This window comes from Sceloporus undulatus, chromosome 6 (genome assembly GCF_019175285.1).
Source record: "Sceloporus undulatus isolate JIND9_A2432 ecotype Alabama chromosome 6, SceUnd_v1.1, whole genome shotgun sequence".
Taxonomy (NCBI): domain Eukaryota; kingdom Metazoa; phylum Chordata; class Lepidosauria; order Squamata; family Phrynosomatidae; genus Sceloporus; species Sceloporus undulatus.
The window spans coordinates 101,280,575-101,295,132 of NC_056527.1; the positions used below are offsets into that span (position 1 = coordinate 101,280,575).

Below are 14,558 nucleotides of genomic sequence, written 5' to 3' on the forward strand. Positions count from 1 at the left end.
CAGAGTTACGTAATCTTGTGCCAGCCTAGAGTATCCAATGCTGGTTGCCTTCTATTTTGTGAGATATTTTCTTTGTCCAAACACCTGCACAGCAGGGTTTTTTTGTTGTTGTTGCTGAGCCAGTTCCAAGCTTTTTTGGCACAATAACTAATAACCATAGCAACTCAGCGGTATACAGCTAAACATTCGAATCTAATTTAGAACATTGGCTGGTTACTTTGGAGGATGGTTGAATGTGTGGCCACTAAAGTACAGACTAACAGAGACAACTTGTTCAGGTTTTTAATTATTTCTATTATATATATATGTGTGTGCATGTTCAGCAATTTATTCAACTTAGGCTGGGATCCTGCTTTTTTTTTTTTTAAAGGCCAGGTAGAGGGGGTTTTTGTTTGTTTTTTGGTATAGTTTTTATTTCTACTAATGTAATTTGCAAGCCATCCTCCAGTTTATAGTCCCAGAGCAGAAATGTACAGAGACTTTCCATGAACTAATGAGTATTCATAGTCAAAGTCCTACAGTTTGGACTTGTGGAAATAGCTGCAGGGTTCCTTCTATCAATTCTTGAGTACCGACACTTTTGTTATTCAAAATACTGTGAAGCTAGACTTCTGAACTGACCCCTAGATGGGACTACCCTTGATAACTTTTCAGACGTTTCAGCTTAGGTTACACATAAGCAAAATACTGTTCATCCCATTTAGTCAGTTACTAATTTTTCAGATTTCAGTGTACAGTACCTCCAAATAATTTTGTACAAAGTGCAACTAAATGTTCAGGCCTGCAAAATTATTTGATTAAAATATGCACTTTAAACCATTTAAATGTTCTAAATTTTATTTATTTATGAAATGGCATTCTAATGCCTTGATATCCTCTTCAAGTCATCCTTGTGTGGACCCATTGTACATTCTTTTCTTCATGGAACATCAACAGCACCTTCCTTACATGTAACTCACACACACCTTTAGTATCCACTCTCTGTATATTAACATACATACAGATTCCATCGCCATGGGAGTAATAACTCTGTGACAAATTAAGCACATACTTTCTGCTCCTCCACCCCACTGAAAAAACCCTGAGAGGCCCATGTTTTACCTAATTCTTCCCATGGTGGCCCTGAGGACAAAAATAGAAGTGACACAGGAGATGAGATCCCCAAAGAGGGTTCTCTGCAGCTTTAAAAACATTAACAACAGCTGTGAGGGGTGAGAAACTTCAGAATAGTATCATCGCATTTGGGTAGGTTAACCTGTGCCATTCTACCACTTGAAACACTACAACACTACTACAGATGTGATGCTTATGTATTTTTCCTGATAGAGCTTCAGGTTTTCTTCCTGCTTCAGGTAAATAAGTAGGGGGGATTTAACTTCACATAACAGTGCAGTGCTAGGTAAAATAATAAGCACTCATGTTCTGGAATGTTTCTAAAGCAAATCCTCCTTCACCCCCCCCCCCTTTTTTTTTAAAGTTTTATTTTCAAAATCACAGCAGTCCCTGTTTGTGTCATGGAACTCTCTATTTCACCTAGTTTGGCTCTCTCTCTGAACCCACTTCTTATTATTCCTTTAAGCGACAATTCTGTGCTAGGTCTGGGTCTGAGTGTGTAAGCAAGTGACCTGAAGAATGTGAAAAACCAGTCTTTGGTAGCAGCAATCCTGGCCTTTATTTATCCCTATTACAAGTCATGTCAGTGCTATAAAGCTTGGTGGTTTGGATGGAGTGCTGCATAACATAAAGGGCAGAAACAGGGATACTTAGGGCGTGGTACAGTTGTCCAAATATATACAAATAGCAACTCTGATATTAAATTACTGTTATTATGATGCCACAATGAAGCTGTTGGAAAACCAGAGGGAAATATCAGCAAGGTCTGCACCAACAAAAAAGTCCTGGGGGGGGGGGGCCCTAAGTGTACAACCCTAAACCCTCCCTTTCTCCCCCCCCCCCCCCTTCTCTCTATATATCAGTGATGGTGAACCTTTTACAGACTGAGTGCCCAAACTTATTTATTGCAAAGTGCCACGTCCCTCTGGCTTTCTAGTAAGTAACTCTGGCAAACTCTGTGCTAGGGTGACAGCATGTGTGCCCGCAGAGAGGGCTCCGAGTGCCACCTCTGCCACGCGTGCCATAGGTTCACCATCACTGCTCTCTATATATATTTACGGTATTTATACCCCACCCTTCAGCCCTAAAGGACATAGATAGATAGATAGATAGATAGATAGATAGATAGATAGATAGATATCAGTAAGAACTGAGTAAGTTTAGTAACTACAGAACGCCAAGTATGTTGGTAGGGTGGTTAACCAGGAGGCCTAACAAACTGCAACACTGGGGGTGTAGGTTCCACTTGCAATATGCCATGCTTTCGGAGGACCGGTCACACTACACAGTTATAGCAGTATAATTCCACTTAAACTACCATCACAACATCCTACAAAATCCTGGGGTTTATAGTTTGGTGAGTTACCAGTACCCTCTAAATCTAGCCTTCCCTAAACTGCAAATCCCAAGATTTCATATTTCTATATTGTACAGTGTGAAATGGACTGGACTGGTGGCCATTGGCTGAGGACAATGAAAGTTATAGTGCAGTACATCTGAAGGGCATCAGGCTGCTAAACCAGACCCTTGCTTCTAGACTCACCTGAGTCAGTTTGCAGCCTAATCCAGTGGGGTCCTCAGATGTACCTCCTTGCTTTTCATATTAGTGAGTGGTTACCATTCCCTCCTGTGAAAGTAACTTTCTGTCATTGCGGGCACTGGTGCAGAGCGGGCAAAATGGTTCTTTCATCCCCAAAATCCAGTATCCCATTTTCCATTGACAGGACTTCCACAATGTAAAGACACTCCCTCTTACCTGGAAACCCAAGCATTTCATTAGATCTGTCTATGTAGCAGGGGTAGGAATCATGCAGTCCTCCAGATTTGTTGCACTGCATGCAGACCACAGAGTACCCTGTGAGCCACATATAGACACCACAAACCCAGCTAGACTGTGTGCAGTGACACAGCTCTGCAACCTTGCGTTGGCAATCACCTAATTTGACAGCTATAAAAAAACGGCAGGGAAAGAAGTCTTTGCTGTTTTTCACTTTGCCAACTGGGTTGAATGATGCCTTACTCATATGAGTGTAACAAAATCCCATTGGTTCCTTTGACTAAGAAAAGACAGCTCCAGGAGGAGCGGCCTGCTTAACCCTATCCCTGACTGCCATTCTTCGGATGATCTCAGTTGTCCTAGCTGCATGTCTCCCCATTGTCTTCAAAGCAACCACAGGAAGGGGTAAGGGCTACACGATAAACATCTCTTGAAAGGAAGAAGACCTCTAATCACTTTCTTACTTTTCTTCTTAGTGTACCTCTCCCAAATACCACAAAAACTCAAGTATCTGAACAAAAGTATTTGTTAAGAATTAGTTTATACGAAATAAATACACATGCATGCATTTGTAAACAGCAGAACATAATCTCTAAGAACACAATCTAAATTGTCTCAATATGGTGTTATGAAGTGGGGGACTGGAATCTAAGAAATAAAGTTGTGACGAGACACCTCCTGTTCTTTGCTTCAAATAGATAGATTTGGAATACATCTGAAACCCTAAATACATGAAACAGCCTGGACCTTTGAAATACCACATCTCAAAGGAAGAAGTTTCACATGGGAAATTTAAACTGGTTTCTACTTCAGTCCTTTTATAAAGCAACTGTAAAACCTGTGTTGGCCTGGAATGTGTTCAACTTTGTTGTTGTTTTTTATACCAGTCCTGCTTCAGGACATTTGCACATCCCACAAAAAGCACTGACACGCTTTTCAGTGTAGCACTAAAATAGACCAGCAACATCAACTTTATTTATTTATTTGATTTATATCCCATCTTTCTCCCCAAATAGGGTTCAAGGTGGCTAATCTTACCTATTCAAATCTAAATACCACCCAATCTGAGGAAACTGACTCTTTCCTAAACTCATTTACAAGGGAGTAGGTTTCAATGAAAAGTGCAGAACTTCTGCAGAAATATACCTAGAAATGTGCTCCCTGAAACAAGGGCCCTTATATACTGCTGTTCTTTATCCATCCGTCTCCGGCACCAGTGGTAGCTTGTGACTCTCTTGTCACAGGGAGGATGTGAGTCTGGATTTTGATGGAGCTATCCAAGTGCTGAACCTATTTTTGGGTAAAAGTTCTATATTTTAGTTTAAAATCAGGGCTAAAACCCAGAGCAGATTCACTGGCCTCCTAACATGGAAGCCACCAGCCACAACTGCCTGATATATCTAGAAAACTCACCCAAGGGGCTATAGAATCCCTTTGATGTATGCTTGCTGGACAATTGGAATAATAGAAAAATAGGGCGGTGGCAATTGCTGGACAGTTAAACATATTGAAAGTCTTAGCTTTCTTCCTTTCCTTCTGTGGGTAAAGATAACTTGAGCATATCCTAATGAAATCTAAGAAGTGTCTTCAAAATTACCACCAGGGGAATATGTTTTCAGCACTCTGATCAGATGCCTTCTGGGTAGTTAGTAAAATGAGACTTAATTTTAGATTGCTAGGTTTTTGAGACAAGGCCCTCTCATCTTCTAAAGTGGAACACACACCAATGGCGTGATATAAATAAAATAAATACTGAACTTCCAATGTGCTCCTTTTGCATAATTTACCCAGAACTCCTGAATTAGAGGTTATCTTAGTGTAAAAACTCTATGTGCTTCATACAAATTACAGACAGCTTTTGTGTCGCACAAGGCATGAATTGGAGAACAGGAAACTGGTTCTCCATGTTCCTCAAACTGAGTTCAAAATCTGGGACTTAAATCCCCAAATAACACAAAGTCTGAATGCCATGCCAGGCTCAGTAAACTGTAACAGACAATCATTTACCCCAATTATCTGACAGAACCTTCCTTTTGCGGTTGGAAAGAGCCACCTTGTTCTGCCAATGACTACCCTGTTTGGGGCTTGACAATCACTTCTTTCACCACAGCTGGTTTGGGGAGCTCTACACCTTTCCCTTTAGGGATCAAAATGACTCAAAAACCCCACATGCTATTCCGCCTGGCTCCCTAAACTTGGCAGCAGGTGGTTAAGTAGCAAATATAGCTAATAAAGCTCCTTTCTGAACTCCTGCTGAACAGTGTAACCTAGCCACTGGCGCTCACCACTCACACTGTATCCAGAACTTTCAAAGAGCCCAATTGCTGCCTTGGTAACAACTGAGACCTGGGCCACTAGAAAACTGAAGCCCTGAGCTTTAGCCTGCTGTTCCAGGAAACTGAGGAGGTGGCGCCCCACTCCAGAGCGCCGGTACCAACGGTTGACAGCCAGGCGCTTGAGCTCAGCAGTGTGCAGTTCCTCGCCATGGGGCTCCAGGGCCACACAGCCACAAACATCATCTTCGTCATACACAGCCACCCAGAGTCCACGCTGGCCTGCGCTGTAATAAGCATACAAGTGCCTCAGATCAGGGGAGCGCCACAGCAGAAGTTTCAGAGCCACTACAGTGAGCAGCACCGGCAGGACGAGGGCCACCACAAAAGAGTTCAGGAAGAAACGCAGGCCACTGCTCACCACCGCCATCAGCAGCAAGGCCAGTGGTCGGGTAAGTACATACAGTATCAAGCGGTTCTCAGTGTCCTTGAATCCATCCTGGTGGGACAGAAATGAGAAGGCATATGAAGTATGGATCATGGAGCTGGGAAGCACTCAATAATCTGAAGCAGAACTTACTACACTTAAGGCTATACTCCTCTACATAAGCTTGGTCCCCATTCTTTCTCTTACAAGCCTTCAAGGAAAGAAAGTTTACAGCTTTTGCAACAATTTGCATGTCATTAAGAAAAAAACAGAGAATGCTAACATCCCTGAAGGCCATCATCTGTTTGGCAAGACCATGATGCAGATAGGGAGAGCAACTCTTTCTCACATCTCTGTGGTAGAAATCTCATTACTTGGCTGTTCTGTTGAAAATAGGAAGCTCTAATGTAAGTGTTTTGGAACTGGGAGCCTTGATTGCTTATTCCAGTAAGCTGAATTACTCTCTTACTTACAAAGCTTTCTTCTGGATGTGTAACTAAAGTAGAAGTTAACACCATGGCTTGTTGTCCTATTCTTGATGACCAGTTGTTTCTCTTCTTGCTAAAGTCCCTTAAAATATAGTAACTGTAAGTAAAATAACTGCATCATTTTGGAATCTACAACAGACCTGCCTGAAGTGCTGCATGATGCTATAAAAGTAGTCTCTCCCCTATCTCTCCCTCTGTGCACATATACACTCATGCACTCACTAATACATACATAATTTCTTTTTCCCAGAATGAGCACAAAGGTCTAAAACCAATTGTTAGGTTCAACTGATGTACAAGCAGTTAACTGACACAACGGTTAACTTACCAAGTTCCCAATGATTCAGTAGGTCTACTCTAATTGGGACTAACAATTGGGTTTAGGCCAAATGGCTACTGAAATGCACACTGCACTGTCTTTTAAGAAAGGTTAACAATCTCTTTAAGGAATTCTTAATCATCTTCTGAAGAGCCCTGGTTCCTAGTATTAGACCAGAAAAAATGACCCAGCCTGCTTTTGTGTCTTTTAAAGCAGGGTTATCTGTACATTACAGATAATTAGTGCAATCACTTGCTAATATCTGCTCAGCAATGTTCTTCTTGAAAAGCTTATCTGTAAATTCCAATGAAGATGCTGACAACCCACTGCTCTAAATGAATTATTCCTATTCAGTACTATCCTTCCTGAGAGCCAGAGTGGCATAATGTTTTGGGCATTAGACTACGAATTTAGAGAACAGGGTTCAGTTTCCTGCTCAGCCATGAAATTCACTAGGTGATCTTGGGCAAGTCAATGCTCTCAGCCTCAATGAAAAGCAATGGCAAACCTCCTCTGAAACTATCAAATTATCATTTCCAGCGAACAGAAGTATGAAGCAGCTGGACATCCAGCAGTTGTGGAACTGTTTCTCACTTCTAGCTGTGCTGGCCAGGGCTGCTGGGACTTACAGTCCAAAAGGCTCTGGAAAGAAAAGCAAAGATGTAGCTGGGACAATCCTGTTCAAATCCACCTCACCTTCAGAAGTTCCAAAACCATTGGTGCTTCCTCCTCTCTCATTTCCCTGATGGCCAGTTGCTCAGGTTCAAGGGTAGGCATGCTGGCAGCAAACAGAGTTGGCACCTGCAAGGAAAGAAAACTCAGATGTTGGTTGATTTAGTCAGTGATGAGAATCTGGGAAGGAAAAGGAGCAAGCCTCCCAATAGCAGGTACAATCTGTCAAAGCTCAACCAATTCCAATGACCAGGAAACCTCTTGCAGGATGAGGAAAGAACTTCTTTGGAGGTAGCACAGAAACTCCAGGAAAAAAACATAGGAACAATCATTCCTCTTTGAAGCCTAAGGTGTTTGGGGGAGAAAACTAACTTAATTTTAGAAACACCAGCTTTATGCACAGTAAAATGGAAGTAAAGTCCAAAACACACTGCAAGAAATAATCCAGTTTGAGGCCACTTTAACTGCCCTGGGTCAGTGCTAGGGAATCCTGGGAGTTGTAGTTTATTGTGGCTCCAGAGCTCTCTGACACAGAACTACAGAATTCCCTAGCACTGAGCCAGGGCAGTTAAAGCAGTCTCAAACTGGATGGTTTCTGCAGTGTGTTTTGGACCAAAGAGCTGAGAATATTTATTTCTATCATGATACTTTTGTATTAAGATCAATACTCATCTCCCTGAGTGTATAGGTGTTCCAAAATAAAAATGGAAAACAAACAAACAAACAAATCCCAAACACTTCTGGTCCCAAGCATTTGAGATAAGGGAGGCTTAACCTGTAATTTATTTCATTAAATCCTTAAATACCATTTATTTAAAGGCCATTTGATCAGCTCATTTCCAATGGTGGTCACTCCCACACTGCTCCCTTCCCTTTGCACAAAAATAGCCCCAAATAGGGGTGGTTTTCAGCCATAATGCTCATTAAAATGGTAACCCCTCTGTTTTTCTGACCTCCCAGTCCCCACCCCCTGAGAATAATAACAACAACAATAATAATATTTTAAGGGACAGTCCTTAAAACAAACTCCATTCTGCAATGAACTGAGAAGACAAAATGTTGCCCATTCTGCTATTTTAAACCCTGGGCAAAAATAGAAGCGCCCAATATAGTGCAGGAATCAGACCCCATCACAACCCCCCCTTCCAGACTCAATGGACTCACCCAGCCTGCAGAAAGTACCTGCAGCAGCCACCCCTCCAGAGTAACATGGAATGTCCCAGTCTCTCGAACAGCCCCGCCTCCCAAAACAAGAAAAAAAAGGGAGGGGGACAGATCGTTGACCCCTCGCTCCAAGCTTTCGCTCTGTGCAGCCAGTGTGCGATTATGCTTATTTGCGCATGCGCCTTGGTTCTGCCTCCTTCAGCCTTCCTCTCCCATAGCAACTGTTGCTAAGGGGGCGAAACGAGGCCTACAGGGCTGCCAGAAGCCTGAGCTGTAGTAGTTGACCCAGGCCCGAAACCCACCCATTGTCCCTTGTTGTCACGCATTTCCTTTTATGGTAGAAAATGCATGTTGACCAGCTGTCCTCCTTTTCCAGGACAAGGCCTACATTTCAGCCTTCTGTCCGGGAGGGGTTTCAAAATGTCCTCCATTTTAAGCGTGACTAAGGCCTAAAGCACACTGCAGAAATAATCCAGTATAAGGACCCTGGCTCAGCGCAAAACTGGGAACAGTAGTTTTGTGAGACATTTAGCCTTCTCTGTCAGATAGCTCTGGTGCCTCAATAGACTACAATTCCCAGAATTCCCTATCACTGAGCCAGACAGAGCAGTTAAAGCATTCTCAAACTGGATTATTTCTGCTGTGTGTTTTGGACACATATCCTTGTCCCTTTGTATTCACTAGGGTTAAGGGCACAAAACCCCCATGAATATGGAAAAACCGCCAATAACAAAAAACACCATGTTTTTACCTGAGAGGACACCTCTCTAGGAATCTCTAGGTCCTCCAGTGCAACTCTGTGGTCAATGTCCAACAGACACTGACCATAGAATTGCAATGGAGGAGCTACAAATGGCTAATGGAGTGTTCTCTCTAGGAATCTCTAGGTCTTTCAGTGCAACTTTTAGTTAAAGTTGACCATAGAGTTGCACTGGAGGACCTAGATATTCCTAGAGAGAACATATTAATCAAATCCACGAATAATCAAAGCCACAAGTATCAAAGCCGCAAATATCGAGAGATGAGTGTATTTATATACATATACACATACTCATACTTCATACAAAGTCACCCTGGTTGTGTTGCACAGAGAGGCAGGGTACAAATAATAATAGTAATAATAATTTGAATGCTTTAACTTTTATTTGGTCATGCCCTACATTTTGCATTGCCCTGCCCTCCTTTGTCATATTTTGAAGAGCCCCAGTTCCTAGCATTAGACCAGAAAGTTAGGATATCTGGTCAAACTGAGAGAAGGGAGACCACAAAGTAGGTGGGCACCATCTCTTTTGCACTGCTTAGCTCTAAATTTCTCTGTGGTGAGGGTCCTGAGGCTGGCAGATGAAGCAATGCAAGGGCATTGAGACAGGAGATCGGGGGAAAGCTTCACCTGTTGATATCTACCTGTTGGGGAACTGCTAAAGATGAGAGAACTGCTGCTGATAATCCTTGATCTCCTTATCGGAAGCATCTTTCAGAACTGGCATGCACTTTTCCAATTATCTGGAGATATTTAAGAGGACAGAAATGAAGGGATTTACTTTTATTGCAAGGGAACTTTATTCTTAGGCAGTTCAACATTCCTGGCTTCATAGGTTGCCTTCTCTAAGCCTTTGACATAAAGATGGCTAGAAATTTAAATACAGTTGTTCCTCCACGTTTGCAGTTTTGACTTTTGCGGATTTGATTATTCACGGATTTGATTAATATTTTCTCTCTGGGAATCTCTAGGTCCTCCAGCAGAACTCTACAGTGCAATGAAGTTGCACTAGAGAGCCTAGAAATTCCTAAAGATAACACTTTTCTAGGTATTTGTCGGTCCTCCAGCACAATTCTGTGATCATCATCTGGCAGAGGTTAACCACAGATGCATAAACATTGGCCTTCTCTTTCCCCTTATCTGAAAACTACAAGATGTCAGGCTGTGCTACCCTACCTGTGAACCCGTTTTATATCCATTTGGACGCTGCTCTGAAACAACAGTTCCATGTGGCTTGAAATATTTAGAAAAAAACTATGCCACTCGCATTAGTACCCGCAGGGACGTAGCTAGGATTTTAGGGGGGGGGGGGGCCCGGCTAAGTAACACCATTATAATTGGGGCTGGGGTGCGGGGGCACAGCACCACACACCATTCATTTTTTTATGGAAAGGGGGGGCGGGCCCCCCAAGACCCCCCCCTCTTGGCTACGTCCCTGGTACCCGTAACGGGTTTTGTTATGTTCATTAAACTTGGAAAATTGTAAATCACTGCAAAATGATTTAAACATTTTAAACCATCTTAAGTGTTGCATTGTATCTATATAGTCTGAATGCACCCTCCTGTGGTCAGAACCAGGTAGTGAATGTATTAAACGGCTCACTTTGACATTTTAAAAATTACTATGTGGAAATTTGACATGCAAAAAGGTAATGCAAGAAACAGCTACCATGCTCCAAAACACAGTGCAAAAATAATCCAATTTGAGACTGCTTCAATTGCCCTGGCTCAGTGCCACGGAATTCTGGGAACTGTAGTTTTGTGAGAGATTTAGCCTTCTCAGGGTTCTGGCAGAGGTGCTACAATACTGTACACTAAAATTCCCAGGATTCCCTAGCACTGAGACAGGGCAGTTGAAGCAATCTAAAACAGGATTATTTCTGCAATGTGTTTTAGACCTAGATCTTGCCCCATCTTGTTCATATCTGTGAGACTGCAAAGGGATCTTATAGCATCTTTGGGAACATGTAGAATAAGCTTTTGTAGATGTGGTCTATTTCCTCAGATGCATGGAGTGAACTGGTACCCAAGCACTCCACACATCTGTTCATTAGTTTCCTATATGCATCTGAGGAAGTAAACCAAGTTTAGAAAAGCTTATGCTACAACATCTTTCACTCAGTTTCAAAGGTGCTACATACTGCATACTGATATTACAGACTAACATGTCTATATCTACAATACAGTATCTGTAAGATCTTCCCTTTCTCTGCCATATAGCATTTAACACATGCTTAACATAGGAAAGTTGGTTCTGCAGATCACAAAGCCAGGTTTGAATTTTGTTCCTATAGATGTGTTTTCTCCTAGCTTTCTGTTGGATGAGTGGCCGATACTTTATAATAGTTCAGACATTACACAATTGTTAGTTCATGCTTATTTTAACCTGTGTTGTTATAGCTTACTGTTTTAATTTTTTGTAGAACCTGCCTATGGCAGGTTTCTATTTCTATTTTTGTTATTTTAACTTAATTGTACAGCGCTATGTAAACTTACAGCGCTTTATAAAGTATAATAATAATAATAATAATAATAATAATAATAATAATAATAATAAGGGACTTAAAAAGAAGAAAGATTTTTAACAGCCAGAAAAAGTAATAGCCTGCCCAGTTTTTGACTTCAGAAGACAGTTATCAGAAAAATAAGTAAATAGCAAGTCTATTTTCCACCCAGATCCATTAAGAAACAAACAAACAAATATCCTTCACTTAATGGATAGGTAGTCTTTATGCTATCTTTCTTTCTCATTCAACCATTGCCTCTAAACCAATCTGCCAGAAACCACAAACCCCACTAAAACATCTAACCTAAGCCCTGAGACAAGCTTCCATTTCAACTACAGTATTGGGATTAAAATAAGTTTCCAGTTGTGGTGTGGGGCATGGTAACCAGTGCTGGGGAAAAAAGAGGAATAAGCACAGAAAAGAACAGGAAAACCTGAATTACTAGGTTGTGTTCTTAAGTCTGGAAAGAATGTAAATTGAAGGGTGTCCATCAGACTTTACTTGAGCCAAGGGAAATGAAGAATACAGACTCCCACCATATTTTCCCATTCCAGTTCTTGGACTTTACAAGGGGAACATGGGAAGTTATATAATTACAACACAAGTATACCTCAGTTAACAAATCCTCTAAGAAACTAGCTCCTTTTCATAAAGCGGTTTTATGCCTGCCCCCTTTTCCTCAGCCTCTGTCTATGTCTATCAGATGTTTTTGAGCAGCATTAACAATGGAAGGAAGGTGAAGGAGGGCAAGAAATATAGATTTTGAGTCTTGGGTTGCTGCAGCATGTCTTTAGTAAACAATGCAATAACTCTTGAGGTGGAAAAGAATGGAATTCTACTCTAGCTCATCCCACTGTTGCTATATCTGCCTGCCTGCAACAAGCAAGGCAAATGGTACCTGCTTCCAGAATCCCTGAGTATGCATGAACAGCAAAACAGAAAAGGGGGGGGGGGGGCTAGAAGATGTCTCATTGCCAAAGTCTCAAACTTCCCTGCCTCCCAGGACAGGGAGAGTGGATAAGCTGGCCTCACCACCATCACTGCCCATAATGTTAAAAAAAAGCACAGGTCTGAAAGTTTAGCCACTAAAATGGAACTAATAAGAAAACTGGACATTGGTGAAAATAAAACCCATCCCCAAAAACAATTTGCAAGAAGTCTTGGGGCTCATTCACACTACAAAATAATCTGGTTTGGAAAACAAGTTATTTCCATGTCGTTCAGACTTGCACCAATTGTTCTCAGGACAGTTTGCAGGGAGGAGCACCAAAAAAACCATTTAAATAATTGCATTTGGCACCGGATCCCTTAGTGGTTCTTTTTTTAAGAACTGCAATGAGTTGCATCTCCGATAGTGTGAATGCACTATCGCATCGATTCAGATCACACAGTCACCATTCAGGAAATGGAGGTGCCTCCATTTTGATCCGGAACTGTGGCGAATGGAACTTCAAACCAGATTTAAATGCCACGGGGAGATTCTCTGCCTTAAAACATAGGGGGAACGGTGAATCAATTTGAATTGATTCACAGATGTGAATGTCTCTGTGCAAAAAAAGTACATGTGAATGACACAGAAAAGTCTCTAGAAAGTTTAAAATGTTTTGTTTATTCAAGGTTTATTGTTGTCAAGTGCCTTCAAGTTGACTCAACTAATAGCAACCCCACGAATGAGACATCTCCAAGACCTCCTGTTCTCAGCCTTTCTGCTTGGGCCCTGCAGGTTCTTCCCCATGACCTCCCTAATTGAGTCCATCCTTCTGGCATGCAGTCTTCCTCTCTTGCTGCTGCCTTCTATCTTCCTAGTACAGTGAGGTCTACTTTTTTCAGCATCTGCAGATGGCAAGCCACTCATGGTCCCCATGGTGGCATGGCCACGTACACATACCACCATTTGCGGCAACGGGGGCTGGCTGTTGCTAATGGCAGCACAGCTCCGTGCACACGCCGCCATTGGGGACATCAAGACTTGAGGTCCCGTGGGTTTTGTTATCTGTGGGTGGGTCCAGAATGGATCCCCCATGGATACTAAGGTCCCACTGTATTTTTATATTTTCTAATGAGTCATGCATTCTCATGATATGGCCAGAGTATGACAGCCTCAGTTTGATCATCTTGGCTTCCAGGGAGAGTTCACATGTGATCTATTCTTTTTGGCTGTCCACAGTATCCACCAATACCGCACATAATAAACAAATCTGGAAATGCTCCATGAATTGAGAAGGCGCTTAAAACCAGTAACTCAGTGTTGGGGATTAACATAGTTTTCCGGTCTTTACACCCCATGCTTCTGGAAATGCTTGGGGGATGTTGCTGGGAGGGGTATGTTAAGGATTCTATTTACAAAGAAAGAATATTGCAAGAAGGATTTCAGGCCAGAGTACCTTTGGTCTGTTAGATAGTTCAGTTCCCAGTCCTTTACCATTGTCTTTGCTGGACGGGGCTGGTGAGTGCAATAGGCAAAAAACATATAAAAGGTCAAACGTTCCTTTTGCTTTCAGGCATATCAGGCCTACATGCTTATCCATCCAGATTAGCACATGAGGAGTTACTCAGGATATCTTAGATCACTAAAACATCATTAAAAGCAAGCTTCATCAGGCTGGGTATGGAAAAAGAAAGTGCAGTCCCCAAGTCATCCCAGCTAAATGGTGGACCTACAGAATCTGTGTTAAATTCAAACATGGAATCTCCAAATCTGTAGAACATTTGAGGTGTTCTGACACAGGATTTCACTTCAGGGGATGTGGAAGATCTCTGTGCTTACCCTGATAAGAGTCCTGTAACTTGCCTTTTAATAGTGATATTTTGCTAATAAACCACACGGCTATATTTTATTTTGGTCCTTCTGAAGATTCATGTTTTGGAAGTCCAAATCAATCTAAGTTGGACAGCCACCTGGTGGGAGGATTAAGCTAAAACCACACCAGAAGTATTTTGATAGAACCATTATTTGTAGTACCTTAGAGGTTTTTACTTGCAATGTAGAGTACAAGTAGCTATCTTTTCAGACACAGTTTTACATTTGGTTAACTCAATGGTTGAGAGTTTTCTAGGT

General features: G+C 41.9%; 2 protein-coding genes across 8 annotated transcripts in view; one reads left to right on the forward strand and one right to left on the reverse strand.

The window, feature by feature from the left end:
- Positions 1-14,558, forward strand: part of LOC121935751 (zinc finger and SCAN domain-containing protein 23-like) — a 482,958-nt gene that overhangs the window by 283,983 nt on the left and 184,417 nt on the right. The gene's annotated exons all lie outside the window — the stretch shown is intronic.
- On the reverse strand, positions 3,413-14,286 carry NAT14 (N-acetyltransferase 14 (putative)). 6 transcript variants are annotated; one of them, XM_042477620.1, is made up of 3 exons: positions 14,268-14,286; positions 7,094-7,198; positions 3,413-5,662 (listed from the first exon to the last, which is right to left on the reverse strand). In XM_042477620.1, the coding sequence occupies exons 2-3, from the start codon at positions 7,172-7,174 to the stop codon at positions 5,117-5,119; spliced, it is 627 nt and encodes a 208-aa protein (XP_042333554.1). In that variant the 5' UTR covers positions 7,175-7,198; positions 14,268-14,286; the 3' UTR covers positions 3,413-5,116. The 6 variants fall into 6 exon arrangements, with proteins under 6 accessions (XP_042333554.1, XP_042333555.1, XP_042333549.1 ...); XM_042477621.1 differs by lacking the exon at positions 14,268-14,286 and adding an exon at positions 9,638-9,656; XM_042477615.1 differs by lacking the exon at positions 14,268-14,286 and adding an exon at positions 8,536-8,668.

What these genes read in the sequence shown, in the direction of transcription:
- NAT14 (XM_042477615.1), bottom strand. Translation starts at nt 8,559, where the DNA reads ATGCGTGACAACAAGGGACAATGG. An exon ending in GTGACAACAAGGGACAATGG is followed by an intron (nt 7,199 to 8,535) that starts GTGGGTTTCGGG and finishes CTTTCCTTGCAG; the next exon opens with GTGCCAACTCTGTTTGCTGC. An exon ending in TGGTTTTGGAACTTCTGAAG is followed by an intron (nt 5,663 to 7,093) that starts GTGAGGTGGATT and finishes CTGTCCCACCAG; the next exon opens with GATGGATTCAAGGACACTGA.